The sequence below is a fragment of the Chroicocephalus ridibundus genome, chromosome 3, assembly GCF_963924245.1.
Source record: "Chroicocephalus ridibundus chromosome 3, bChrRid1.1, whole genome shotgun sequence".
Lineage (NCBI taxonomy): Eukaryota > Metazoa > Chordata > Aves > Charadriiformes > Laridae > Chroicocephalus > Chroicocephalus ridibundus.
This window is the reverse complement of record NC_086286.1, coordinates 95,732,750-95,759,913: the sequence shown is the minus strand read 5'-3', so window position 1 is coordinate 95,759,913 and position 27,164 is coordinate 95,732,750. Positions and strand designations below refer to the sequence as shown.

General features: G+C 36.2%; 1 protein-coding gene across 50 annotated transcripts in view; it reads left to right on the top strand.

Moving 5' to 3' along the window:
- The window catches only part of RIMS1 (regulating synaptic membrane exocytosis 1), a 342,029-nt gene that overhangs the window by 214,911 nt on the left and 99,954 nt on the right, over window positions 1–27,164 (top strand). For 10 of the 50 annotated variants that reach the window (XM_063330179.1, XM_063330171.1, XM_063330177.1 and 7 more), the window contains 5 exons: window positions 3,117–3,179; window positions 7,612–7,701; window positions 13,201–13,284; window positions 21,368–21,439; window positions 26,690–26,872. The exons of 5 other annotated variants lie outside the window; for them this stretch is intronic. In XM_063330179.1, the coding sequence (XP_063186249.1) occupies window positions 3,117–3,179; window positions 7,612–7,701; window positions 13,201–13,284; window positions 21,368–21,439; window positions 26,690–26,872 (492 nt within the window). Of the gene's footprint in view, window positions 1–3,116; window positions 3,180–6,617; window positions 6,696–7,041; window positions 7,156–7,611; window positions 7,702–13,200; window positions 13,285–21,367; window positions 21,440–26,689; window positions 26,873–27,164 lie in introns of all 50 variants that reach the window. 35 more of the 50 variants (XM_063330221.1, XM_063330211.1, XM_063330190.1 and 32 more) reach the window with 11 other exon arrangements.

The window sequence follows — 27,164 nt, the reverse complement described above, 5'->3', positions numbered from 1 at the left end:
AAACCTTTTCAAATAATCCAGTAAATTCAATACATAACATATATTTCATAGAGATGTGAAAATGTGTAAAGAGTAAACCATAAAAATCTCTGGAACTCTTTGTCCAGTTTTGAAGCAACACAGAAATTGAATAACAGATGGTTTTTGCGTTTGAACTAGTTCAGTTTTTTATATGATCTTGCCTGTTTTGCTTTTTTAATGTGATAACATACGTATGGGAATTAATGAGTTATTTGGAACATTTTAAAATTCAACTTTATAGGCAAGAAGTATTTACAGACGTTGGATTGTTGTACTGAATTCCCTTTCAGAGGTGAATTGAAATGCATTTTAAATGTATTAATCAGGTTTATAGTTAAGCTAATGCAAGTAATTTCCACCTTTTGCAAATGTTATTAATTATTATATGTAGTGATATATTCAAAAGATTCCTGAAGATATTTATTGAATAGAGTTCTTATTCAGCAGATCTGAGGAGGAAGAGACATTAAAAAGTAGCTTTTGTCAGTAGAACTAAATATAGACAGTTAATTGTCTTAAGAAAATTTTCTTCCAGTAAAGCCTCAAATCATGATATAAATGCTGATATATGCATGGATTATGCTTGGAGAGCAGGGCTTGTGTTGAGGCTTTCTTGGGAATGAGCCATCAGACCAGAGCCACAACAGCAATGGGCTGCTGGATTTGTTCAGAGGAGTAAGACACAGACTTCAGTTCTTTTCGATGTTCAGAAAACACTTTTCAGAAGTTTAAAGATCAGACATGAAGGATGCACGTGGCTTATTTTCAGGATTTAAAGATGGGTCCATGCACTTACTCTCCTGGAGTAATAATCTTGTCTGCAGTGGTCTCCTTTTTCCTGTTTTCATTTTTCCCCCAGATTCCTTCAGTTGTGGAGAATGTTTAACTCTTGCAAGTTTCACTATCTTTCAGTACATAAGACCAGCACCATAGGGAAGATCAGTACCAGCTTTTGTTGAGGAAGATTCTCTATGACATCCAAGGATTTAAAAAAAAATCATCTTTATTCAGTATTATATATTAGTATCAATGGTAGTATCCGTATTATAGGTTGTTCCTTTACTGAACCCTTCATCTAAACAAGTACATTCATGTAGACACCTAACATAAACTTGGTTTGAAAGGTAATTACCCAATAGTTACAAGGCAAAAATTACAGTTGCTGATCACTTTTGATCATTTTCTTAATGATCTGTTATTGGTCCCAAATTAATATTGAATATTCTGAACAGATCTTTGTAAAAATAGCTCTTGTGGTCTCTTACTAAAGCATCTGGTGTGGTAGATTTCCAGTGGAATTAATTTGTCCACTTTACCTTTTTTATATATATTTATATATATATTAATCTGCTAGAGAAAGCTTTTTATTAGGAAATCTATCTAAGCAGTATACTTTTATCTGCATTTAGGATCATCATCCAATTTTCAAGGGCACGGCCCTTTTCATTTTTTTTAGTGTTTCTTTTGTTCCTAAATGAAATCTGTTAATGTGAGTAGTAAAATACTCCCATTAGAAAACACTTCTTTTAGAATAATAGTCTTTATTTTAAATGTATCCAAACCAGACTTAATTTATTATAGAACTGTGAGTATCACCTTATATTATTGGTAATCTACTATGACGGATTCTTTTACTTTGTATTTTTAACTTGAGGATTTCATGGTGGATTTGCTATTTTATATCCCTTTTCTGGATGAATTTTATATTACTGTTTGCCGTGGGCCAATTACAGTAGACACTCTGGCTTCACAAAGGTAAATATTGACAAGGTGCCCTATGATTTAATGTGGACTTCGCATCTACTTTGCAACTCTTAAGAAAATGGTTACTTTTTTCCTAAAATGCATGTTTAGTTGTAATTTGAAAACCTGCATATAAATTCTGTCAGTCCTCTGAGCTTATGAATGGAAATTTTGCTTAAAAAACCCACAATAATTTAGTTCAACTTTAATACATTTTGTTGCACCAAAATCAGGCTAATGGTTCCAGATGCGAAGTCAAATCTCACACGTTACTCACAAGCCATTATTTCAAGTTGCCCAGTTTAGAATTTTAGATAAATATTACCTATAATGCATCAATTAAATGGGTCATTTTATAATGGCATGAAGCACAAAATACATTCAACAACTGCTGCTTTATCTATTTTGTAATTTTTTCTCTCTTTGTCGCCATAGTATTTCATATGATTCCCTGCTTCTTTTAAATAGCATGTTTCCATGAAGTTTAGCTTTAATTTCATATTTACGATAATTAGGAGGTTTGGAGCTTGGTTTTTCTGATTGTGCTGAAGTGCATAAAACTACAAGATTAATTCAAGGGATATTTCATATCATAGTCATACTTACCATAGGCATAAATATGCATTAATTTTACCATCTTGCTGGCTGTAGCATGTGTTTAGTTACAGTAAATGAAAAATAGAATAGATGGATGAGTTTCTCAATTGGAAACAATATGAAACAAAAAGTCTGATGGCTGATTAGCAATTCTTTGTGTTTTTTTAGGATTGCATTACAAAATACTGTCAAGAGCTATGAGTCAGAATTTATTTTTGGCCAAACGTAATATTTCCAGTGAACATATATTTTTGTTTTTCCCAAAAGGGTGACTTGTTACTCTTCCCATAAACCGATCTGCAGTAAATTAGTAGCAAACCCTCCCTGCTTTTTTCATGTATGTTTGTGGCTGAGGAAGAAAAACAAACAACCACCATTTTTTTTTTTCCCTAAAGTATCTCTTCATTAATTAGTTCATGAGAAAGGAGGTTATTAGAGAAATATAGCTGGTTTATGGTTTCCTTTTGTCGTGAAGAGCTCTGAAACGGTACTTATGAATTTTAATAGGAGAAATCCCACAAAATTAGGTGCCATGCTAAAAGGAATTTCTTGAAAATGTAATTATATCACAGGCATTTTTTGGCTCATATTCTTTGAAATGTGCAGTCTGGGTTTGAACATCATCAGACTGTCTATCTGGGTGGAAGCTTCTTGTTTCTTTTTATGTTTTCATTTGCGTATCATTGGCATAAACCATGTCATCTAATGCTTCATAATTATATCTGTTTCACTCACCACCCATCCTGTCTGTGCAGTGAGCTTCTTATGCTGCCCAGAGCAAAACGAGGAAGAAGTGCAGAGTGCCTACATACCATCAGGTAAATACAGGAATTTGGTAATCATGAACACATCTGGTTAGTTGTCTATACTTTATGTGCCAGACTTTTTTCCATAGCAGTATTTAGTCCCAGTAAGTAAAGAACTTCCTAGTACCCTGTGATCCAGGTGTCAGTTGTTCTTTTTTGTTCGTTTTAATTCAGATTGAGATGTGTTTATATGTTTGTGAACTTCAGTAGGTAAGGATTAAAGCAATTGAAGAAATTCTGATTTTGCAGTTGTATTTTGTGGTAGATTTTCTGTCTAGTCACAGAAGTCCAGGTCTCACAATGCATGACAGTGTTGTTGTAATTTCAAACAGTCGGTTTTAGTTGTTTTTATGTTTTCTTTTATTTGCATTTTTATATTTATATTACAGCCACACACAAGCCAGCAATCTTTACTTGTTGTGACACCTAATCTCATGCTGATTTTGGTCACTTGTAGAGGAAAGAACAGTGATTAATGAGGGCTCACTGGGAACCCCAGATTTGAGGGGTCTCATATTACTTGGTTTTGCGTCCAAAAATTGTGCTATAAATTAGATCCAGGCATAAACTTTGTAGTTTGGGCTCATCTTCAGTCTTCATCAATCGCTTGTTCCAAAGCTTGGAGCTCCCTGTCTCAGCCCTTCCCAGTGTTACGAAACTAAATGGGACTGAAATATCTTTTATCTAACAAATCTCATTTTGCATCCCCTCCCCTTTTTTTTCACCACATCTGTTAACATTGTTAAAAGTTCATGTCAGATTGTATAGAAAATCTTACATTTAGAATCAGTAAATATGTAAGTTAAAGTAGTTAATTATTCAACTACTTCAACCAAGTAATTAACTGTTTTTCTGTTCGGGATCTTGGTGTTGCTAAGAGTTTTACATCAGTGCTTATGTTTAAAACTGTCTTTTAAAACCATGTAGCCTAATGCAGTTATTAATTTACTTGATATAGGGTTTTCCCCAACAGAGTAGCAGGGTTATTTAATATGCCTTGGGTTGCTTTAATTCTCTTTATCAAATTCGAAACAACATCGAAGATGCTGTGATAGGGTTCTGTTATAAGGCACAGTAGTATAAAGGTAAAATAATAAATACAAAAATTTTCAAAATAATCTGTACATCACTGAATCTGTTAAATTAAAATTTAAGTTTTTATGATGAAAGAGTTTCATTCTCGTACTTCGGCTGAAAAAGCTTTTTCCTCAACATTTTAGGTTTTAAAGGTTAATAATTTATTTCACTGCCTATTATGTTATGTCTGTTTATTGTCATATAAGAACACCTTTCCTGCCTCCTTCCTGTGGCCTTTCTCTTTCTACTGCATCTTCTATAGCTTCACCCCGCTTCTTGCCCCCAGCTCTGTGCTTTTTCCTTTCCCTCTTAAAGATTCTAATTTTCATTAGAATTCTTCAATGACAATGCTTAAATTCTCACTTAATTCACAAAGTAAATGCTGTATTATGAACTTTTGATGAATTTTGCCCAGCCTCTATAGATTTCCAATAGTTTTACAAATCTACTAACCTGTCTGTCCAGTTAACCAGATAAAAATTGTGCATGGGCAGCAACAGACTTAGGTAAGAGCTACACTGAGTTCGGAGATCACAGCTCTTTCTTGCCTTTTTCGTTATTCTAATTATTGCTGTTGTTTTTTATGACCAAGAAAATTAACAAATTCATCCCTTTAAAGTACCAGTAACGATATACTATAAAACAGAATGGTATTTTTAATAATGCATTGAAGGTGAATATAAGGGCAATAGAAGATGATAGATTTTAAAATTTAACTCTGAGGCTTATACAGCCTACTCCAGATTTCAGTAATATCCAGAAAATTGTCAGTATCCATCATCGACTGAATAGCTTCAAAAACCCTTTCAACAAAAATTTGATCTGCGCATTGGTTGCCATCTTACATCCTTTCTGATTTGTAGTGGCCTGACATTTATACCCATTAGAAACATCATAAGGCTTTATCCTTGTTTTCTAGACATCTTGCTGAATAATGTTTTAATTTATTGTTGAGAGAGCTTCAGCTTAAAATGGGAAAGAAATATTAAGGGTTTCATGTTAAATGAAAGAAATATTAATATGAGATAGTCCAAGCTACAAAGTTAAGATATATGGTCAGTTTAATACACCAGTTTAGAATAATACTAGTCCTGGCTGTCCGTCCTGTCCATCTGTATGCAATTATTGACTAATACCAGAAATGGTGGAAGGACATGTGTACCTGTGCCATAGACGATGGGTTGTCACATTCCATGTGTTAGGTCACACCCGTTTTGGTTGGTAGTATCTGCTGCTGTGCCAGGGTTGACCTGATGGACAGCCATTCCTTTATTCCAACTTTGCAACGTCACAGTGACCTCTGGTAGAGATGGCAGCAGTGGTGACCGCTAAGCCTATACAAGAAGGGTCAAAGCTCCTCTGTTAAATCCCTCAGGGTTTTACAAGCACTACGGTTTCCAGGCACAGAGTTGTTTCATCTGTCTGTGACACAGCTGGGTGTGTAATGTTGATCTGTGGTCCAAGCCTGGACAGTAATCAAAATGTCCCATTAGGACAGACTGTTCTTGAAGCTGCAAAATCCTCAAGGCTGCTGGTCCTTCAGCTGTGTCCTGATAGGATATGTGGAAAATTGTTAGAACTTAGTTATTAACCCTTAACCATTAAATGGCGATGATTCCCATTCAACAGCCACTCTCTGCCTTTAAATTTCTCCCTTGATCATTTGGTAGAGCTGGATAATAAAGCAAACATCTCCTGTTCTAAAATCTCATGTACTGTAAGTTATGATATTAGACAGTTGTCATGGAACATCTCAGAGTACTGCTGTGCTGGTTGATGCAGTAGATCTCCTAGTTTTTTTTAATTAGCTCGTTAATAGCATTTAATTACTCTTAGAGTTTGAAGCTGATACACCACTTCCAAAAGACTTCCACATTCAAAAATGCCAGATGCTAATACAACTATAATTAAGTTTGTGATATTATATATCACTGTTTTAGCAAGCTTTTCATGCTTAGCTACTGAAGAGGTTAAAGTCTCTGTAGATCTCAGTAGGGCGTTGCTAAGAGAACTAAAGAGCAAGTTTAATATCAACCTAATCCTTTGCAACAGCTTGTGTATTGTAATTAAAAATCTCTATAAATGGAATTTGGATTACTTTCATTACAGGAAAAAATCTGAACTCTACTAGTATTGTCATGAGTTCATGGATTAGATTAACAAAAATGTAAATATAAAAATTTTTCCCCCAGGTAGCTGTCACAGTAGTTGAGAAAAACATATATTGAGAAGTCTACTCATACAGCTATTAAACGTAGTAGAATATTATGCATTTATTTTATGTTCTGGTCAGTCTTGGCTTACCTTTACCTGTCTTTTTATTTCTGGCATGTTTTTGTGTTCTGTTTTCTTTTGCGTTCCACCACATTCAAGAAGTTCTGTTAGGCACTATAAAACATTACCACCCAAGATGCCTTTACTAGAAAATGGTATTCATTGGAACCTATACAGGTAAGAAGAGTTAAGAGTCCCCTTGAAGTAGTTAGCTCCTTTTTAAAAAAAATAAATAGTCTTGACTTGTTAAATAAAAAAAAAAATTAAAAAATGTTTCGTACAGTTTTTATAACTGAGAGATAAGGGAAGTAATCCTAAAATAACTTCATATAACTGTTTAAATTAACCCCTACATTACAAAAAAAACCCAAACCAAACCACTTTGTATTAGGTAGAGTTGTCTTCACTGTTAAAACTGTATGTTGCATGTTTTTCTTTGTTACATACTTTTTGTTTATGTATAAGATTTTGGTTACATGTCAAATTTATTTTCATTTTGTTTAAATAATTTTAATTTACAAAGCTCAACTCTTCCTGCATGTGCTAAGACCAAATCCGTGATTAGACAGGATATTTCACTCCTTCGTGATAGCCTTAATTCACGAATACCGAAATTTGGAGATGATCTACTGGTTAGGTAAGAAACTGAGGATTAATCCCCCCCTCCTGTTTGGTATCTGGTATGGATTTACAGAATAAATGAGCTTCACTCAAGTGATTTCACGCAATATAAAGTGTATCACATCCTTTTATGTTGGCTTAAGGTTTACTGCTGTTAATAAGGATTTAAATTGTTTGGTATTTCTCATTCCACTTTCTTATAAGTGGACGTTGTTCTGTCTCATTCAGTTTTAAACATTCCAACAACCCTAGCAAAAAAATTCTAGCAGTCTTTTGTTTGCTTTTATTTTCTAGACAAATCTTGGCACTGTCATCCAGTCGTCTCTTTTACATTTTCCTTAATTAAATCATTGTGATTCTACATTTTTTGTAAAGAGAGCATTATTTTATGAGTTAATATCTAACATTGTATTCCTTTCTTTGTTTTCTTTTTCTTTCTCTTCTACCATTGGATGCAATGCACTGGCACTAGTGAACTACAGCCCTCCCTTGACAGGGCTAGGAGTGCTAGTACCAACTGCTTGAGACCAGATACTAGTTTGCATTCACCAGAACGAGAAAGGTATAAAATAAAAACTTGTGAATTTCTTGTCATCTGTGCTGGTGGTCTTTATCAGCTTTGTTTTTCTTCATATGAGTACTCCACATTCTTGTACATTCCTGTCTGCTTTGGTATTTGTAGACATCTTTGCTCCTATATTCATGTATGTCATGTAAATTGTGTGTTGGAGTTTATAACCGCTTCTGGCTTCTTTCCTTGTTTTAGTTCAAGCTGATGTCGTTGTTTACAAAAGTCCTCAGTATGCTGATAATAGCATTGCAGTGTTAAGTATTTTGACAAAGTACCACTTGGTTGTTAATCTTCATCATCATTTGCTAAAAAGTATTACATTTGTTTCTTGCCTGTTCTGTGGACTGCTAATAAGGCAGTGACATAATTTATAAATTATTACAAAACTTTCATATTTCAAACCAGAACTGTAGTTTGTATAGTGATGTATTTTCTACAAAACAGCCAAACTTCATTGCATTCTTAATCTAATCTGCTGCATCTGCTTTTGCAATTACAAGGCACATCACTGCATTAAGTTTTTTTCACTCTGTGTCTTAAGACGACATGTTTGCAATTGAAATGAAATACTGTTGTGTCACATACATCATGCAGGCATTTTATGAATGCTTTCTGAATTTTTAATATTACAACAGCTTAGTTCAAAATCTTAGGTGAACCAAATGCTACTGGTGTATTCAACAGATGGGATTCTTCCACAAGGGAATTTTTCGTCACCACCTGTGTTTTTGGCTAAGAATTGTACCATTCTAGAGTGAGATTTTAGCTTCACTAAAGGCAATAGCAGGCTCCCATTGAATGGGAATATGGTGGAATTACGATTTCATCTGTGCAATACATATTTAACTAGTGGGGCAGTTAATAATGAAAGGTTGCTTTGTTAGTCAACCCACAGTGTGGTGGTTATAAAAGTTGCATCATTTTCATTATTGTGGGAGAGGACCTGTGAAGAAAGGCAATAAGAACATACTTTTCTCTTTGAGATAAGGTTTCTCCTAAGTTTTTTGTGAAATTTCCTTTTCCCTCCTCCCCACTTCCCACTGCTTCTTGATTAGAAATTTGTTTTTCTCAAGTTGTGCCCTTGTTGCAGACTGACTAATGTTCTGCTAAGATGTCTCAAGTGGATCTACACTAGTTCATTCCTATTTAAGATTGAGCTCAAGATATCATAGATAATATATACATGGTTATTAAAAGCCAAAAAAAATAGTATGACAGAAATAAGGCCACTTAGAATGAAATATAGGATATCATTCTAGATTTAAAAAAAAAATAAATTGTAGCATCATATTAATAACAAAGTGTGTAGATATATACATCTATATTCATCTACAAGAAGCTATTTAATGTAATAATGTATGGACATGAGCAGTATGTTTTGTACTTTTGTTTGAAGATGCCACTCATCAAGTTGAATATTCCATGAAGCAGTAACGGGCAATTGTAAACTATCTAGTTAAAATATTATTCTCAAAACTGCACGTCGCTGATGCTAACTAGTTCTATTATGTCTTTATAATTCATGTCCAGCAACCTCTGTCCCATAAGCACTGCACAGAATCTGCAGCATTTTTCATGCACTTCTAATAAAGAAAAGCGTTTAGCCTGTGTTTATGGCCTCTGCTGCTACTAAACACGTGGTTTTGCCAAGTCATCGGTGGGCCTGATTCAGAAAAATTGTCCATCCCTATGAAACTTTTACTCCTTTGCTTTTAGAAGTCCTAAATAGGTGCTTTTGACTTGGGATCCTTCATGAGGGTGCCGAAAAGCTCTTCTTTAGGAAATTCATATTCAAATTTTCCATGATGCTTTTGTTGAAAAGAATAAGATCTCTGTGGCTCTGACAGAGGTTTTAGGACGTACTTTTTTGTTTTAGTTTTCTCTGATGTACGTTGTGTTTTTCCAGTACAGCCCAATTTTTGGAGGAGGGTGTTATGTTTAAGGCACAAACCCCACCAAATTAATCTTTTTTGTTTTGGGGGAAGCTAATTTTAGAAGATTTAATTCTCCACTGTTAAAGGTATCTGCTTAAACTTTGATGTGAGGTTAGTGATCAATTGTGTGTAATGATAGAGGAGTCTTTAGTTTGAAGAACATGGAATTAAGTTCAAGGTATGTAGTAAGCATTTTGTTTCTGGGCTGGACAAGATGAGAAAAAGTGACTTAAAATACAGTAAGATAGGTTCATCTTAAAGAGTAGGAAAGCTTTTTTGAAAGCAAGTATAATGAAACGCTGTAATAGATGATATGGAAAAGGTTGTCTTGACTTCATTACTGGAGGCTGTCTGAGAAAAGCTTAGAGAAACATACGTCAGGTGTAGATTTGGTCCTGCTCGTAGCAAAGAGAAAGACTATATGGTTTTGTGAAATCCAATCCATACAGCACCGCTTTATTATCATTATATTTGAGGGACCTATGTTGAGGGTATTGTTAGTTGTTTTTATGGTGTTTCCTCTCCCCCCACCAAATGGATTTAAATAAAAATTTAAAAATTCAGACTTTTAGTCCTCAAAATATAGATTTCTAAGTGTGGCATTGTATATTTTCTTTAACAAAATTATGAGTATACTGATCTATGGAAAATTATTTCTACTTATTCCCCCAACCTTTCGTCTCAGAGGGTATACATTAGATTGTATTTGAGATCAAGAGTTTAAATGGTCTGCTAGAGCTTTTTTTAACAAAATGGTATTGGCTGTGTGTAACTGATGGACAATAGAGCCCTATTTCTCTGTGTCAATGATTTGTTGGAAATGGTTTTGGTCCTTAAATTCTATACAACATCATTCACGTCATTTGGAATAGTCACAGTAGTTACTACTTTTAAGATACTGCTTTGCCAATAAATATCATCTTGTTGGCCCGCGTATATCAGCAGAAAAAACACTTTCAGCAGTATATATGAATTTGGGATATGTAAGTCTTGTTAGTTGCACTAAAACAAAAGCAAGACAACAGCAAAAAAAAAAAAAAAAAAAAGACATTCCTTTTCTTCCACACTAAGCTTCATCATTTGAGCAAGGCAAGTCTGTGTAACTTGACTGGAAAACTGACCTTGCCCTGACACAGGCCTGACAAAGTTTTTTTGGTAAATGGAAAGTTTTGGTACAGAACTTAATCTTTCATGTGTTTCTCTTTGGCACAGTGTACACTAGGTACTCAAAAATATCCGGCCCCTACTAATACATCTATACAGTTGCACCATGCCTGCCATTTCCCCCACCCCCCCCGATTATTCCAAACTGTGGTGTCTTTTTTCAAAATGATTGTGTTGAAGTTCCTTTGATGATCTGCAAGACGTATGTTAGTTTATAATATAGTCATAAATATCCTTTAATGCCATTGAAAATGTTTTTGGTGATACTCCTTCCTTTAATATGATTTTTTTATTGTCCTTTTCACTGTGTCTCAAAATTTCTGCTTTTTTTTTCCTTGTAAATTGGGTACCATTTATTTAGAACAGAAAAATTTGTTTGTGACCCCCAGCCTCCAGTCAGGGAAGCACATAGGCATGAGATTTAAGTGCGGTATCTGAACTGATTCAGCGGTGGTTTCTCATCATAATACCATCTTCCCCAAATTGATTTAAGATTGCAGCCAGTGACAGTTAATACGTAGCGTGGCTTTTATTTACCTTCTGAGTTTCTTATGTTGCGAGCAATTGTTGTGTGTATTAGCATTTAGCACAAGAGCAGTTGTACAGATTGGTACCGCTTGTATGCTTTGGCCCTGAGAGGTTACTTAGCGGAGATCTGAGCGAATAAAACCCAGGAGCACAGCCCAGGAATCAGCTCAGGTACAACGGGGTTCGCATATTTGCTAAATGCAGCCCAGCAGCTGTGTTAGATTTCTTCAGAGGCGCTTCACTGCAGTAGGAAGATCTTCAGGATGTTTTCCATCAGCTGGTTACTCCCACCTAAACAAGACACATAGCTAAACAGTTACCTGTTACCTACTCATAAATAGGTAACAGAGAAGTTGGAGCTGTCACTCGATCCAGTTTAAGACCTGTCCTGATTTCATGTTGATTTTTCTAAGGTTTTTTAGTAAGTCTGAAGTATTAGGTGTTTATATTGCATGCCTTTTAACAGTTATGTTGAATATCACCATTTACATTTAAAACACTGTACAGTAAAATAACTGTTGGCATTAGGTATGCAACATACTGTGTACCCAGTTCTTTTCAGCCATGTAAAGGAAGAGGTTATTGCATGTTTGTCTGCGTTGTACTGTGGCTCACGGTCATTCAACGTTCAGTGAAAGAGAGCATGTTCTCAAAGCTCACACTGCATGACCTAGTTAATTCTGTCAAATGCTGTTTAATATTTGTAGTGGATATCAGCATATTAAGGGCTTTGACTGAGTGCACTGATGCATTAACGTTTTCTTTAACTCTTGCTTTGGAGAGAAAAAGAAACTAACTACTAACAACCTATTTGCTCTTGAAACTCATGAAAGATCTACATAACTGTTCAAGCGATGCTAATCCTGAAACCATTGTTATTTGCATGTTCCATAAATCAAACCCTTTTCCTTACTACCTGGACTGGAAGGATGCCTCAGAAAGTGAAACAGTAGATAGTTATGCAGAGTTTATGTAAACATTTTGCTGTTTGTAAATTAATCACTATATTTTGATTTTGTAAATTATTATGCATACCCTTGTACTATTACAACCATATAACATCCCAACAAAATAAGCAACACCAGTCTATACTATAGTATATATAATTCAAAATTAAATGAGCTTTTTCAAGAAAAAAACTGTGTAAAGCACCGTTTTTCATTCACAATTCAGGTCCTTTTTGTTAAATTTATACAACATAATCTGCTAGCATGTACTGCAGGGAACAGAATGAACAGAAGAGGAAGCTGGCTGCACACACTTTCAATATATAATTTTAAATGAAACAAAAAATTACCCCAGTACTTTTACACAGATATGTGTAGCTTAGTTGTAGCTAATTAGTTTACCTTTAGTCTCTCATAGCGTTCCCGAAAAGGTTCACTTTATGCCTTAGAATTTTTATTATAGTTCATAGTCCTGCATTTTTGCTGAGAATGAATTTTTCAGTGCAAAGAACTAGGAGAGATGGGCTTAAAAGAATACCAGGCAGTCGATAGAAAATGACCATCATATGGTCTTCGAAAAGCTCTGGTTTGGAATTATGACTTTCTATGTGAATGACAGGGTTTTAGATAGTCTAGTATTTGAGAATATTTGAAAACTTAGTGGTACTCTATGTAAAAGATTTCTATCAGTCTAAATTCTGCATCTTTGGGCATACATTCCCTTTGTTGGAATGTTTCTGCAGTAAGCAGCCGTAAGAATAGCATACTTCGGGATTAGAAAACTGCTAGAAAAAATAATTAAATGACACACTTTCATTACTTTTTGGGGTATTTTTCCAGTCCCAAATCCCCTATATTTAATTTTATCACAAACTAAATATCCTATTTTTTTCCTGTTTTATTGAACGGGCAAACAGGGGTAGATGGTCCCCCTCCCTAGAGAGGAGACGACCTACTAGTCCCAGGATTCATATCCAGCATGCATCTCCGGAGGATGACAGGTACTAGTCAACTCCTCCCAGTTGAAAAGTGGCTTACTGCATCTTGCACTCTCAGAGGAGTCTACTGAGATTTAAAAGTATGCATATACGTAGAGAGAGATTTACAACCTCTAGAAGCCCAAAATAAAACAGCAGCTTAGATATCATCTCTGCATTTTGTTGAACTGTTACAAAGCACGTAGAAATTAATGTCTTTTTGAGTTTTCTGTTTGCCTGAATGGTCACAAGCCGTGAAATGAGTCTAATACAACAGAACATCATCTGTGTTAACGTTCTTTAGTCTGCTTTTACCTGCTTCTGTAAATGTTGGTGATGTTTTCACTGCGGTGCTTTATAATATGATAAATATTTGTTGTAGAGACTATTCTTGTCTAGGTGTTTATTTTTATTTTTATTGTTTTTTTTTTTTTTCCTTTAATTAACAAACTGTTCCTAAGGGGGGGTTTATGTTGGAAGTTTTGGTAACACTTCCTAGTTGATGTATGTAAGAATTGGCACTGTTTGTAAATTCTGTTCAAATCAGGATGGTCTCCATGGAGTAGGTTTTCCTAACAAGGTAGGTTTTGGTTAAAAACACCAGTGCCTTAAATAATTTTTTGTGCCAAATACAACCTATGATTAATAGAAGTACTTTTGTTACTTTCTTGTCATGAACGTTTTACTCAAATCACTTCTGCTATTCCATTGCTTTGGCAGTAGTAATTTTTTTGATATCTTTTTTTTTAGATAGATCTGGGGATTTTTTTAAGCAGACATTATAATTTCCATTAAGATGCAAATTCAAAATTTTCCCTTCAAATTTTTTGTGTTACAGTAAATGACAGGATACAGATGGTTCATATAGATAATCCATACATGAGTAAATTCTTAAGAAGTTGGACTTAAAACTGTTAAGACTGGTATATGGATAAAACTCGGTTGCTATAGTGTTAGTGTTTACTTTCTGCTAAAATCTATCCACAGTACTTATATTTGTACTGTAATTTGTCTTGTTTCCTTGATACTAGATGTATTACAAAAATACAAGGTGGGAAGTGTGTAATTGTGTTTGGGTAGCATTTCTTTTTTTTTTATTTAAGGCAGCATTATAAATTATAAAATTAAATTTCTGAAATATTATTTTGTAATTGTCCCCCCTTACAGATACTGCATTTCTAGAAATTTTGCCAACACATCCCTTTGATGGGACAGCTATTAGTAGTTTACAAATGTACTTTGTAACTTCTAGGCATTTTAAAGTAATTTTGCTTCCCATTTTTCAAGTCAATGGAAAGACTGTCTTTGACTTCAGTAGATAAGTTTTGATAAAATCTTGTTGTCATTGACATGATTAGAATTAAATCATAATCATATCACATATCAGTGAAATGAGGTTTCCATCTAAATACTGCCGTTCTTAATGCGGAATTGTAAGCCTTTTGATCTCAGCAGAAGTTTTGTGCAGAAAGACTGAAATCGTCTAGTACCTGTTAGCAAATATATTACACTAAAGCATCTGTAGGATATAGAATCTGTTCTGGGAAAGATTTTGAGTTGGGGAAACAGCGGTCTAATTTTCTTAATGAAATCAGTGCTTTCTTGTGTTTGGAAGTCTTGCACATAATCTGGTCACCAAATCCCAGTGATGCAGTCCATGACGAATTTAAAAGGAGTTTAGGCTAACCTCAATCCTGATGACTGATATTCGAAAAGTCACGGCAGTCAGGTGAACTCCCCGGTGATTAGAAAAAGGGAAACATTGCACCCATTTTTAACAAGGGTAGAAAGGAGAACCCTGGGAACTCCTGTCCTGTTTGCCTCACCTCTGTGCCTGGAAAGATCGTGGAACAGATCCTTCTAGAAGCTATAATACAGCACATGGAGGATAGGGAGGTGATTTGAGACAGCCAGCATGACTTCATAAAGGGCAAGTCCTGCATGACCAACCTAGTGGCCTTCTATGAAGGAGTAACTACATCAGTAGACAAGGGAAAAGCTACGGATGTTGTCTATCTGGACTTCTGTAAGACCTTTCACACAGTCCCCCACAACATCCTTCTCTGGACTGTTTGGGATGAGGAATTGGTTGGATGGTCACATCCAGAGGGTAGTGGTCAACGTCTCAGTGTCCAGATGGAGATCAGTGACAAGTTCTGTCCCTCGGGGGTCTGTACTGGGACTGGCACTTTTTTAATATCTTCATCGATGACCCCGACAGTGGGATCGAATGCACCCTCAGCAAGTTTGCAGACAACACCAAGCTGAGTGGTGTAGTTGACACGCCTGAGGAACAGGATGTCATCCAGAGGGACCTGGAAAAGCTTGAGAAGTGGGCCCATGTGAACCTCATGAGGTTCAACAGGGCCAAGTGCAGGGTCCTGCACCCGGGTTGGGGCAACCCCCAGTATCAACACAGGCTGGGGGATGAAGAGGTTAAGAGCAGCCCTCTGGAGAAGGACTTGGGGGTACTGGTGGATTAAAAGCTAGAGATGAGCCAACAATGTGTGCTCGTAGCCCAGAAGGCCAATCGTATCCTAGGCTGGCCAGCAGCCCAGAGAGAGACCCCACCTGGAGTACTGCATCCAGCTCTGGGGTCCTCAGCACGGAAAAGACATGACCTGTTGGAGCAAGTCCAGAGGAGGGCCACAAAAAATATCAGAGGGTTGGAGCACCTCTGCTAAGAGGAAAGGCTGAGAGAGCTGGGGTTATTAAGCCTGAAGAAAAGGCTCTAGGGAGACATTATCGCAGCCTTTCAGTACTAGAAGGGGGCCTACAGGAAAGATGCAAACTTTTTAGCAGGGTCTGTTGCAATAGGGCAAGGGGTAATGGTTTTAGACTGAAAGAGGGTAGATTTACACTAGATATATGTAGACTAGATATAATGAAGAAAGATTTTACAGTAAGGGTGGTAAGACATTGGAGCAGGTTGCCCACAGACATGGTAGATACCCCATTCCTGGAAACATTCAAGGTCATGTTGGTCCGGACTCTAAGCAAGCTGATCTAGTCTGCTCATTGCAGGGGGGTTGGACTAGATGACCTTTAAACGTCCCTTCCAACCCAAACTATTCTATGATTCTAGGACTGGTTGCAACCTCCTAGTTCCCGGATCTTTCTCCCAGATTAAGAGAAGTCCAGAGAACGTTGGGATCTTTGCATTGCGTGCCCAATACAAAAACAAGAGCCCACCTTGTCTGTAGAGAGAATATCAGTGAGGGAATCAAAGGTGCTTTACCTTTGTTTTCTACTCTTTAAGTTTACATTTATTCTGATTATTTGCCATAGCTGTGGCAGTTGGCCAACACCTCAGTTCTATAATTTGTTTTTTTAAAATGTGCTTGTATCAGTTTGACAACTGATGCAGGGGGTGTCGGGGAATGAGTGTCTGATGGATCAGCAGGGCTAACTACCTAACTGCTTATTACTGCTTTCAAATTGTATTTTCACAGATTAATTGACTTTGACAGATGTCATCTTACTCTTCATTTGAGTACATTCCAGAATTATCTTACAAATTGGCCCAATTTGCATATAGAGTGCAATCAAGAAGTTCTATTTCTGAATACATTTCTTAAACATATGACTTATGCATTATTTCTAATTTTAGTCATTTAAATTCGGTTTTTGCAACATTGTATTTATTGGTAATGATTCATAAGATAAATTTTAGTAAAGGTCTTGGCAAGACTGTTGTTATTCTGGAACTTGTTCACTTGCCATATCAGAAAAAGTAACTCCTTGATGTACCTTGACAAAATGAAGACATGGGTTATATGTAGCTTCAGTGTTTAGAATTAACAAATGTTTGATTAGTATCATGTATTTCTTTAAGATATTTTAAAGAATAGTTTTTTAGTTTGAATTTGATAGCTTCATTGCTGGAAGATTTTTTGGGTTTTATATTAGAAATTAGAATTGGAAAGCCTGTCTAAAATAAAAGAAATTGTGAAATTGTGAGTGATGATAAAAACAAAGAGAATGAAAGTTGAGCATTTAATGGTAGGTGGGAATTTTATTGAGACTGTTCTTTTTGACAAGTCCGCATATAATTTCAGCATATAACCAAGACTGGATAAAATAAGCCTTTTAAAAAATTAATGCTTGTATACTTTCAGTGAAGAGAAGTGGCTTTTGGCGGTCATGTGTGCATCTGGAAGAATGCTGGTCCAAGAGTCACCCTGAAGCCAGCTGTAGAGCAAGTTCCCTTCTGGTACTTCCACGAAGGGAACTTGAGGTGTGCTGTGCACTGCCAGTGGCAGAATGATTTAGCCTGGATGATCCTTTCCCGTCTTTCCAGCAACGCTGTGTGACTTGGATCAGGGAGGCAGTTTTCCAAGACATGAATTGAAGTCCTAGGAATGAGTGTGAGGAGCTAAAAAGCCTTCAGAGTAGTTTTGACCTCCAAACTTGCATACCATGTAGATCCAGCCTTTAATAAATCTTCAGGAAAAATCAGGAAGTATTGAACGTGACATTCTTGATGGCTTTAAAGCTACATAAATGAACAGGCTCACTGCAAACCACTGAGGTCTCTTGTACAAGCCAGTAATGAATAATTTTGAATGTTAGACACTGAATTTTTAAAAAATGTTATTTTGTCACTTTAGTAATCTTTAATTTTGATCGGAATGTTATCATATTTCTGTGTGTAGATTTTGTTTCCACTCGACAGTGATAAATGTTTTGACGAACATGGGTCTTTGGAGCATGAACTGTGAATAGCTTGTCTGTATATAACATAATATATAGTGTATATACAGCAATATATACGTAACAAGGCCTTATTGATCAGTGATTTGGTGTGACAGTTGGTAGATCTATGACCTGAAAGAGAAATTTTAGCATTTCCTCACCCTAATGGAGTTAGAGATGCAAATTTAGTACATACCCTAGATTATTACTCATCTGAAATTTTTTAGTTTAATCATTAAAAGCCAAATTTGATATTTGAAAAAAAACTGTACATTAAAATACCTTATCAAGAAAAAATATTTTTGACCATATATTCCATACAAACCTAATAATAAACCAACATGCTATTTATGCTGGATTGAAAGCTGTGAACAAATTCTGCGGTTCTTAAACAGCTTCATCAGAAATGAAAAGAATACGAAAATTAATATTCTGAACTTTATTTGAATTTTAAAAAAATGCTGAGTCGGTTATTCTACCTTGCTATTGAATTGTTGTTAATTATTACAGTTGCAGACTTGCTGGCAACAGAATATGGAGTTCATCAAAATATATGAAATTATGAAGTCTACATGCATTTTCAGGAGAATTTCACAACAGAATGACAAAATATACATTTTTCAAATTCCTAAGGGAAAACGTTCTGCATAGGTTTATATATTAACCTAACGAACAGTACTGTAGATTAATTCTGAGGAAGGATGATGGCAACTCTTAAGCCACAGTGCTGCCATTCAGCATGTTGAGTATAAAGGTTTTTAAAAATATTTTTGTGGCTTTCATTCTTTACTTTATTGCATCTAAGATTGTTGATATTATGTCTAAAAATGTTAACATTTCCTTAAAGTATATGGGTTAAATCAACGGAAGGGGAAATGAGAAGTATAGTCTTTCTCAGCAGATAGTGCCTTAATACTTCTGGTTTATATATTTGACTGCATGTCTCCACCTTCACCGCATGTGACCATCTCTCTGTTTCTGCTCATTCTGTGCAAATTCACATCCATGATTACAAATTTTGTGAAGAACAAGGACGCTGGAGTCTTGCATTCCAAAACAGGACAGTGTAGACCACCTAAGTGCTAAGCCTGGAGCAGCACAGAGGTATCCTTATTTACTCAAATCATAGTTCTAAGTAAATGAGGTTCTGCTTATAGTATATTCTTCATATGCTCTGCATAATACTTTCACATATTTAATTTTTTTTCTCTTTTTATGTATAAGTACCTATATGCATGTATTGTTCATAGATAATATTTAATCCCCTATAGAGTACACTTAAGAGGTAAATTTGAGTATGACAGGAGTGTTCTTATCCCCAGTGCACTCTTCGTACATTGTATATGAGCATGAAAGGACACCGACCTGTAGATATGTACCTGCCAGTGCCCGCTGTCTGCTCAAGATGAGCCAGGACTGCGAGGCTGTAGTAGGCTGTTGAGCTATATGGAATCGTACGCAGCATCATCTTGGCAAGAGAAAGGAAACAGAAAGGGAATTGTGATTTTAGACATATTTCTAATGTGTGCTGCTCGCAAGGACAGCGCAGGAAGCAGAGAACTAAGTATATTCAGCTCACTAGTGCTATATATTACTTTGGCACTTTTCCCAGGAAACCATGTCCTACTCCCAGCTTTTCCATCCTACAGAGAGTGGTCACTCTGTGCTCTTTTTCTCCATTGCGTGTAATGTCACAGTCTAAGCAAGGGGCATAAGCCCCATAACCAACCAAAGAGTAAATGAAGAGGGTGACATCACTTGAGTCATAATGCTGCTGCATTCAGTGGATCTAACCATAACTTTAAATACTTTGCTAACTTTAGGTTTTAAATAAAGCTGCAGCATTTAATGTGTGTTTCCCTGTATAGTTGCCCTGCTATAGAAAAAAATGAAAAAGTACTGAGAATGTACAAAAAAATAAATCTGGAGAAAATAGTTTGAGGACAAAGGGGATTTTAATTTTTAATCTGAGATATTATTTTTTTGGTAAGAAAATATATTCTTTTACAACCCAGAAAGCATCAGGTAATGACCTCTTCTCAAGCAAAAAGCATTTTGTATTTTGCCGCAGTATTTTCTTTGTTGCGGAGCGTACTGCGTCACGATATAATGCTCATCAGAAATTGCAATAGATACAAATAATGAAAATCCACTATGATTATATTATTTGGGTATAATTTGTTGTTACAACTGTTTAGGTTTCTTCCAGTTTAAATACAGGATTACTCTTTATAACCACAAAGGCTTAAAAGGAAAATATATTTTTTAAAATACTATTTTTGTCTATTTGTTTTGCCCACAGTAATTCTTTTATAGCTTAATACATGACGCTGATTATATTGTTGCAAGTTCCTCCATGTTTCTTGCACTGGTGTAAGATGCAAGTTAGGGGTTGTCAACATTTCTGGTCTATCAATGAATAATCATCGCTCCCTGTTTTTGACCACTCCTGAAATATTGTATGTGCCTTTTATTCTAAAAAATTAATATATGTTGATGATTATCAGAAGTTTAAAATCCTAAATCCTAATTTGTAAATGCTCACATTACTATGGATAGTAAAGAAAATTTTGGAACACTCAAGGCTTACAGAGATTTTCATAGTATAGTTGTAGTCCTGGGTCATAATGCTGAAACATGCTTTACCCTCGTTCTTACATTTATTGACTCGTGTTACTGTTCATCGTTCTTATTTACTATCAAAGTAAATGCTTGGATTGTCAGAGGTAATTAGTGCCTCACTATCCAAATGTCAGATGAATTCTAGAAAGGATTTTTGTGGGAAAGGACTGAGGGAAAGAAATAAACTTCTAACTTACTTATATTGAGTAGAAAAAATAGAATTGCTTTAAACTGTTTCCAAAAAAAATTTAATAAGTTTTACAAATAAGATTTTTGAAAAGCTAAGTTTGTATGAATATAATGACAGCAGTATTTGAATCTGATATGATGCAGTGTTTATTTTGCTTTTGAAATTCAGATTTAAAAGTAATTTTTAAAGTTTACATTTGACTAGTTGTTTCTGGTCCTTTCTGCAACATTTTTTTCCTGCTGTCTACTCTGCATTTGTTTTTCATGCTGTTAAGAGGCAACTAAAAGGCCTACAAGGAGGCATTGTTTCTAATCAAATACAGACTGTGAAGTGGGAACTAGCTGCAGGTTCAGTCAGGATTAATGTTATCTTCCGTGTTTTGGTACCTCATAACTTTCACACCATCAGCCTCAGTCAAACCTAATCTGTGCAGCCTGTCATAAACCTCGAGTCCACCAGCATGTTCGTGATGATAGTTGTCACTTTTTCATCTGTCAACCATTTCTGTTATTACCTTTATAATACATTAATAAATAATCTTCATATTTCTGTATTCTTTTTCTTCTTTGTTTATTTCTTTTCTGACATGTCATTTCACAGGCAGTCCAGAAAAGTGGAAAGATATAGCAGCCAAAAACAAACTAGGAAAGGCTCCGCCACTGAAACGGAAAGGTAGGATTGCTGATCGATGAGTTAACATCTCTTATAATCAATCTGATTCCAGTTTTTGGAATATACCTCTAACATGACTTTTAAAGTAGAACATCTGTGACGGTACCAAAACCTATGATGTTGTCATAATTTAGAGTATTATTTACGTTGTATTTATACTATTAGCACTGCTTGCTGTGTTTCATACACCCAGAGTTTTTCTGACATTCTCCATCATAGCGGATAAACTCAATGGTAAAGACTAGCAGTCCATCCATTTTATAAGCCAAAATGAGAGACGCATTGCCACTATCTTGATCTCTGTAAGATGAAATTTGGAAATGTGTAGCATATTTCATTAGTATGGGACTAAACCTCTTCTGTGCTTTATCACTGATCTTTTTTCAAAAAACCTCATCTATTTTACAAGAACTTTGAGGGTGAAAAAATATATTAACAGATTAATAATTCAAGATGACTGATCAAATCGATTTCGCTTTATAATATAAAAACGTTAAGTTAAACATTTAAATAGGTATAGAAAATTTTATAATTATCATTACCTAAAGTTAATATAAACACTGGGACTCTAACCTTTGTATTCACTGAATTTTCCTGTACTTATATTTTCATTGTAACTTTTAGCTTTGATTCTACAGTAGTGTAGAGTTATGTATTCAAATTCTTAAGTAAACACGAAAAAAATAAAGATCTATGCTACATCATAGGTACATCTAGTTAAGTTTTAAACCCTGTGTATTTGCTTAAGTAAGAGCAGTGAGGAGGGGTGAGATCCTGCCTTTGTCAGAAGCAGGTTTATGTTACCTTGATTAGCAGAGGAGGAATGTACATCTGCTTACATTGTGAGCGTTGAAAAACTTCCAAGAACAACACTGACACATTTTTATTTTCAATGAAAATGTGCATTATGTAGCAAAACTTGAGAGCTTGTATTTTACTCTTTCAAGTCCCAGATTATCACTCCTGATCCAAAAGCGATGGTTGCATTTTTCTTGGTTTTGATGGTTCTGTTATCACAACAGCCCGGTTGCCTTTTTGAGTTTAGACCAGAGAAATTATCTAAATGATGGCTGAAATCTTTGCTGTGTTTAAACCAGGGACAGTTTTGCCATTGAGATCACTAAGGCCATTTTTTTCCCCTATTTTTTTCTAACTTCCGAGGAGTACAGGGAGCCACCGGGACTGAGGTCCAAGGGGCTCACAGTTCTTGTTAGCCGTTCAGACTATATGGTTAGAAAGCTTGGCATGAAGCTGAGAAGCAAGATAAGGTGGGAAAGAGGTATGTAGTAAATGGGAGGGGGAAAATGTGAACGTAAACATAACTAGAACATACGGCAACAGAAAGGATAAGGAAGGAAAAGAAAACATAAGAGATTCTGATGGCAAAAGGGCAGAACAGAGAGTGAGAGACACGGGCAGAGTAGGAAAGGAAATCCTGCAACACTTGCAATTGGTCAAATCAGTGTATCTGTATATGCATTTACGTTTCAAACCTGATATTTCAGTGTGTGAACAGGGGACACCTTTCTTCTACAGATGTTAGAATCACTGCATAGTTCAAAAACATATACCTCAATAAATCCTGTTTACACTAATTAATGTTTTACACTAATCTCAATATATGCAAGGTGTAAATCGTAATCCTTAAGATTTCAGATATTGCAAGTGATATAGGAACTGATTTGCCGGGACTGTGATCATGAGGTGTTATGCTGAATATGTCAGTAGCAAACGGTCTCCGTCTCTAAGAATAAGCATGTAGTTGTATTTATGAAGAAGAGGCATTTTTGCGGCTCGGGCAACATGTTTCTTTTCTTGAAATGACCACCCCAGGTCTGAAATGTTGAGATTTTTTTTTTTTTACAGGACATTTCAAAGCTTCTCAGAGCTATAACGTACAATTGAGGATTAATTCACGTATATCAGAAAGCGTGACTCTGGGGGACGCTTCAAATATTGCTACAGTGACTATATACGGAATTTTTATGGGTTTTAACGGGTTGAAAGTTGATACTCTAGTCATTGCTATGCTGAGATGAATTTGGCATTGATACGTTCCCGGGTAATAATTGTAGTCACTGGCTAGTGCTAGTGTTTGGGGCAGGGGGCAGAGTGTTGTTGGTTTGAGGGTTTTGGTTTGGTTTTTTTTCCCTTGAAGTTAAGCAAAGTTACCAAAAGTACGAGTCCCCATAGCTACATTTTTACTTTCAAAAGAGAAGAGCCAGCTCTGATTTCTAATGATCTGAAGAGTGATGAACCTAGTGCAACAAGAGCACAGGGAAACATGGGTTTTGCTGCTGCTTTTTATATGTTTAGGCCACATGGTGTAGGTTTCTGTTTCCATAAAATGAGTCACTGCTATTAGATGTGAGACACAAATGTCTAAATAAGTCTGAGTGCTGTAGCTTAGTATTTCATCATAGATATAACATTGCAGTAGTGCCAGAAAGTTTTGATAATAGGACAGGCAATTAGTTTTCTTGTCAAATGGCAAATACAACCCAAGACTATGTCTTCCTCAAATATCCATTTCTGTCTTAGATTTGGTCTTTATTTTGCAATTTGCAGATCTTGTCTACTATTAGCTAAGCAGATTACTGGAATAAGATACCAGCATGCTATCAGCTTCTCTATAAAGCTTTTTAACATGCTATGTAAGATTAAGTTCTCTAAGTACTGTGATAGCTTAGGAAATGTACATAAAAGGGAAAAGGCAAACCTTTTCAGGATAGTTTACAGAGCCTAAGAGTTCTCTTAATTTGATGAGGTAAGCCTTCAAGACGGGATTCAGTAAACTCTTCTGAAGGAGTAAAAATTATTACATGAAAATCAAACGTTTTCTGTGCTTGTATGAATGAGCAAAACTGTGGTAAAACTTGGTTCATCTCAATCCTAAAATTTTTTCTTTCAGCCCTAAATGATCACCCCAGAAATGCCAGATTTGAGGTTACCTGTCATATATGTTATGATACGTACGGTCTCCTCCTGGACGCTGTGCCAGGGGTGCACTGGATTGGCAATGCTCTCTTATTCTTACTTTTTCTTTGTAGTTCCATAAGTGGCAGCATGTGCTGCTTTACTTAGTACGTGCCACTGAGGCATCCATCTGAAGAGAGGAATTTGAGTTTTCTTGTGTGCAGGCAGAGCTGGAACCTGTAGGATTCCCCTGTAGACCATTGCCAATTGAATTCATAGGTTTGCTGCTTGTAGTGTTACCTTCCCCTGTGAGGAACCAGGAGATGAGATACACACGTCATTGTGCTCATTGCAGTCTCATTGCTCACCCGGTATCATTTCTCTCCCAAATTCTTCTCCTCTCCATACTTCTTATCTCACTTTTGTCTCGTTTCTTCAGTCATATACTAACTTTTGTCTCCCATGCTTGTTCTTTTTTGGCTCATTCTCCTGATCAGCCATTTGCAGACTTCTTCCTTTCAGCAACTGATCTTTCTCCTAGGCCAGCGAGTCCTTAACTCCATTCTGGTTTTTCTCCAGTTCCCTTTAGATCTGTTTTCATTTGCACCTCAAGTAGCATATTCACCTCAATGTAATACCCCAGCTAATGCAAGTCTTAAGCCCAATTTGTCTTCATTTTAGTTACGCAGATCCTCTGTCTTTCTCTTGTGGAAGGGGACAGGTCTGTAAAATGGGTATCACTGAAAAAGTAGGAGGCAATTTTCTGAGTAAAGTTAGGTAAAGTGTCTGTTCTGTAATGGCAGGACAGACTCGCCTGGTGCTTCAGTGGGCTTTCAGATAAGTTCCAGGATATATAGCCTCTAAAATGAGAAAAATCAGAACAAAGAACATGATGACTTTGTTAGATTGGAGCATTCATTCATAGTAAAAGCAAGCAAGCACTTTCTGGCACAGAGTGGGATCCATATTTACCTTATGGACGCTATGATGTTTAAACATCTGATAAAACAGATGCTTAAAAGCTGGTTGCATTCAATAGTTGGCATGGATTACTTTTACATTCAGCATGGACAAACAGGCATTTTCAGTACTCGGCTCATCTTCATTATTGTAAGCATCTTTTAGAATCAGGGAAATCAGTCTCTGTGAGAATGTTATGGTTATCACCAGGGCCAGCCAGGAGTTAAGCTAAAGAAGTGTAGGCATTTAAGAGAGAGAATATAGCAAGGGCAACAGAATCCTGGTTTTGTTGCATTGTGACTGGACTTCCACAGAAGCTTTTACTGATGAAATGAGTTTGAAACCAAACCTGATTTTTATCCTTGGTAGGCATGTGCATGTTGTCTCATATGTACTTTTTTTTTAGGATGATTTTTCAGTGTATGATAGTCATAGGAACTAGACGGTCCCGTTGTGCTGGGTGTGTGAAAGTGTGAAGGGAAACTTCATAAGCCTGCAGAAATTTAAAAAAAACCCAAAAAAACAACAACCAAAAAACAAAACACATAAGCCAAACCCCCCCCAATGAAATGATGTCACAGGAAATTGAAATTTCTGAAATAGTGGCAGATACAGTAGTACCATTTACAGAATGCTGCACTGTTTGGAAACCAAGAAAGAGTAAAAAGGCTCAGTTAGAATACTTTGTCACTCTCCAAACTTGAAATGTTTCAGGTTATCTTATACTTGCAGTGTATGCAATTATGAAACTACTAATAATTATGCTTTATTATACTAACACAATTAATCATCTTACTGCATATTTTAATTATATTTTCATTAGAGTTCCTTCAGAACTGTATTTCTCTTTTGGTGCTTACAAGAGAAAGCACTCAACTTAAATAGATTCCTTATTTCAAACTCCTAAGGAAACCAAGGGAATTACATATGTGCTTACATATTATCCTTTTTTAGGGCACTAATTGAAATCCAGTTAATATTTTTAATAAAGATAAAAGGTATGTTTTAGAAACATAAATGCTTTGTGGTGAAACCAGGTATTCATAGCCTGCACTGTGCTAGTACTTATGTCATATGTGTTGTTAGCTTGTGTTTGCTGTGTTTGAGATGCAGCTAGAGTTTTTGGCCAACTGTCCGCTATACGCAGTGCAGTTCAACAGTTCCGCGGTTAGGGTCATGTGTATCTGCAGTGGTGAGTGTCCTGCAGTTCGTCATTTTGAAAATGGATTTGCATTCCGAATTAATAACTTTGATCTGAAATGTCAGCCCTGGTTTTGCAGCCAGGATTTGCAATGTTCTTTGATGGAGGGGGGCATGGGAAGGTGTGCCTGGAGCTAACAACTGAACAGTTTCTTTTTGGCCCTGATGTTTTAGGGGTCTGCTACCATGTCTTTCTAGAAGGGGACTTCCAACCCCACGAACGACTGAACAGCCAGTCATTAGGGGAAAACATCACGCTCGCTCAAGGTCGAGTGAGCACTCTAGTGTCAGACCCTTATGCTCTGTACATCACCTAGCGCCCGGAGGGTCGGCGCCACCTTCTCCACTTCTGACAAGGTTGCTATTACGTGTACAGCACAGCTTTCGTGTTCCGCCTCCCAGGTGTCAGTGTGGTGTTGTACTTTCCTGAGCATACATGGCGCGTTCACTCATTCCGGCACTGTAGATAATCCTCTTTTCATGATATTTACACTTTTCCCATATCCTTTATGCCACCTATCTTCACCATCCAGATGGTACTTCTTGCTTTTGAGCTTAAACAGTTATGCAGTGTAAGAATAAAAAAATTGGCTGTGTTTCGTCCTTCCATTGTTGTGTTTTGTTCTGTATCCATATGAAAATTATCAAT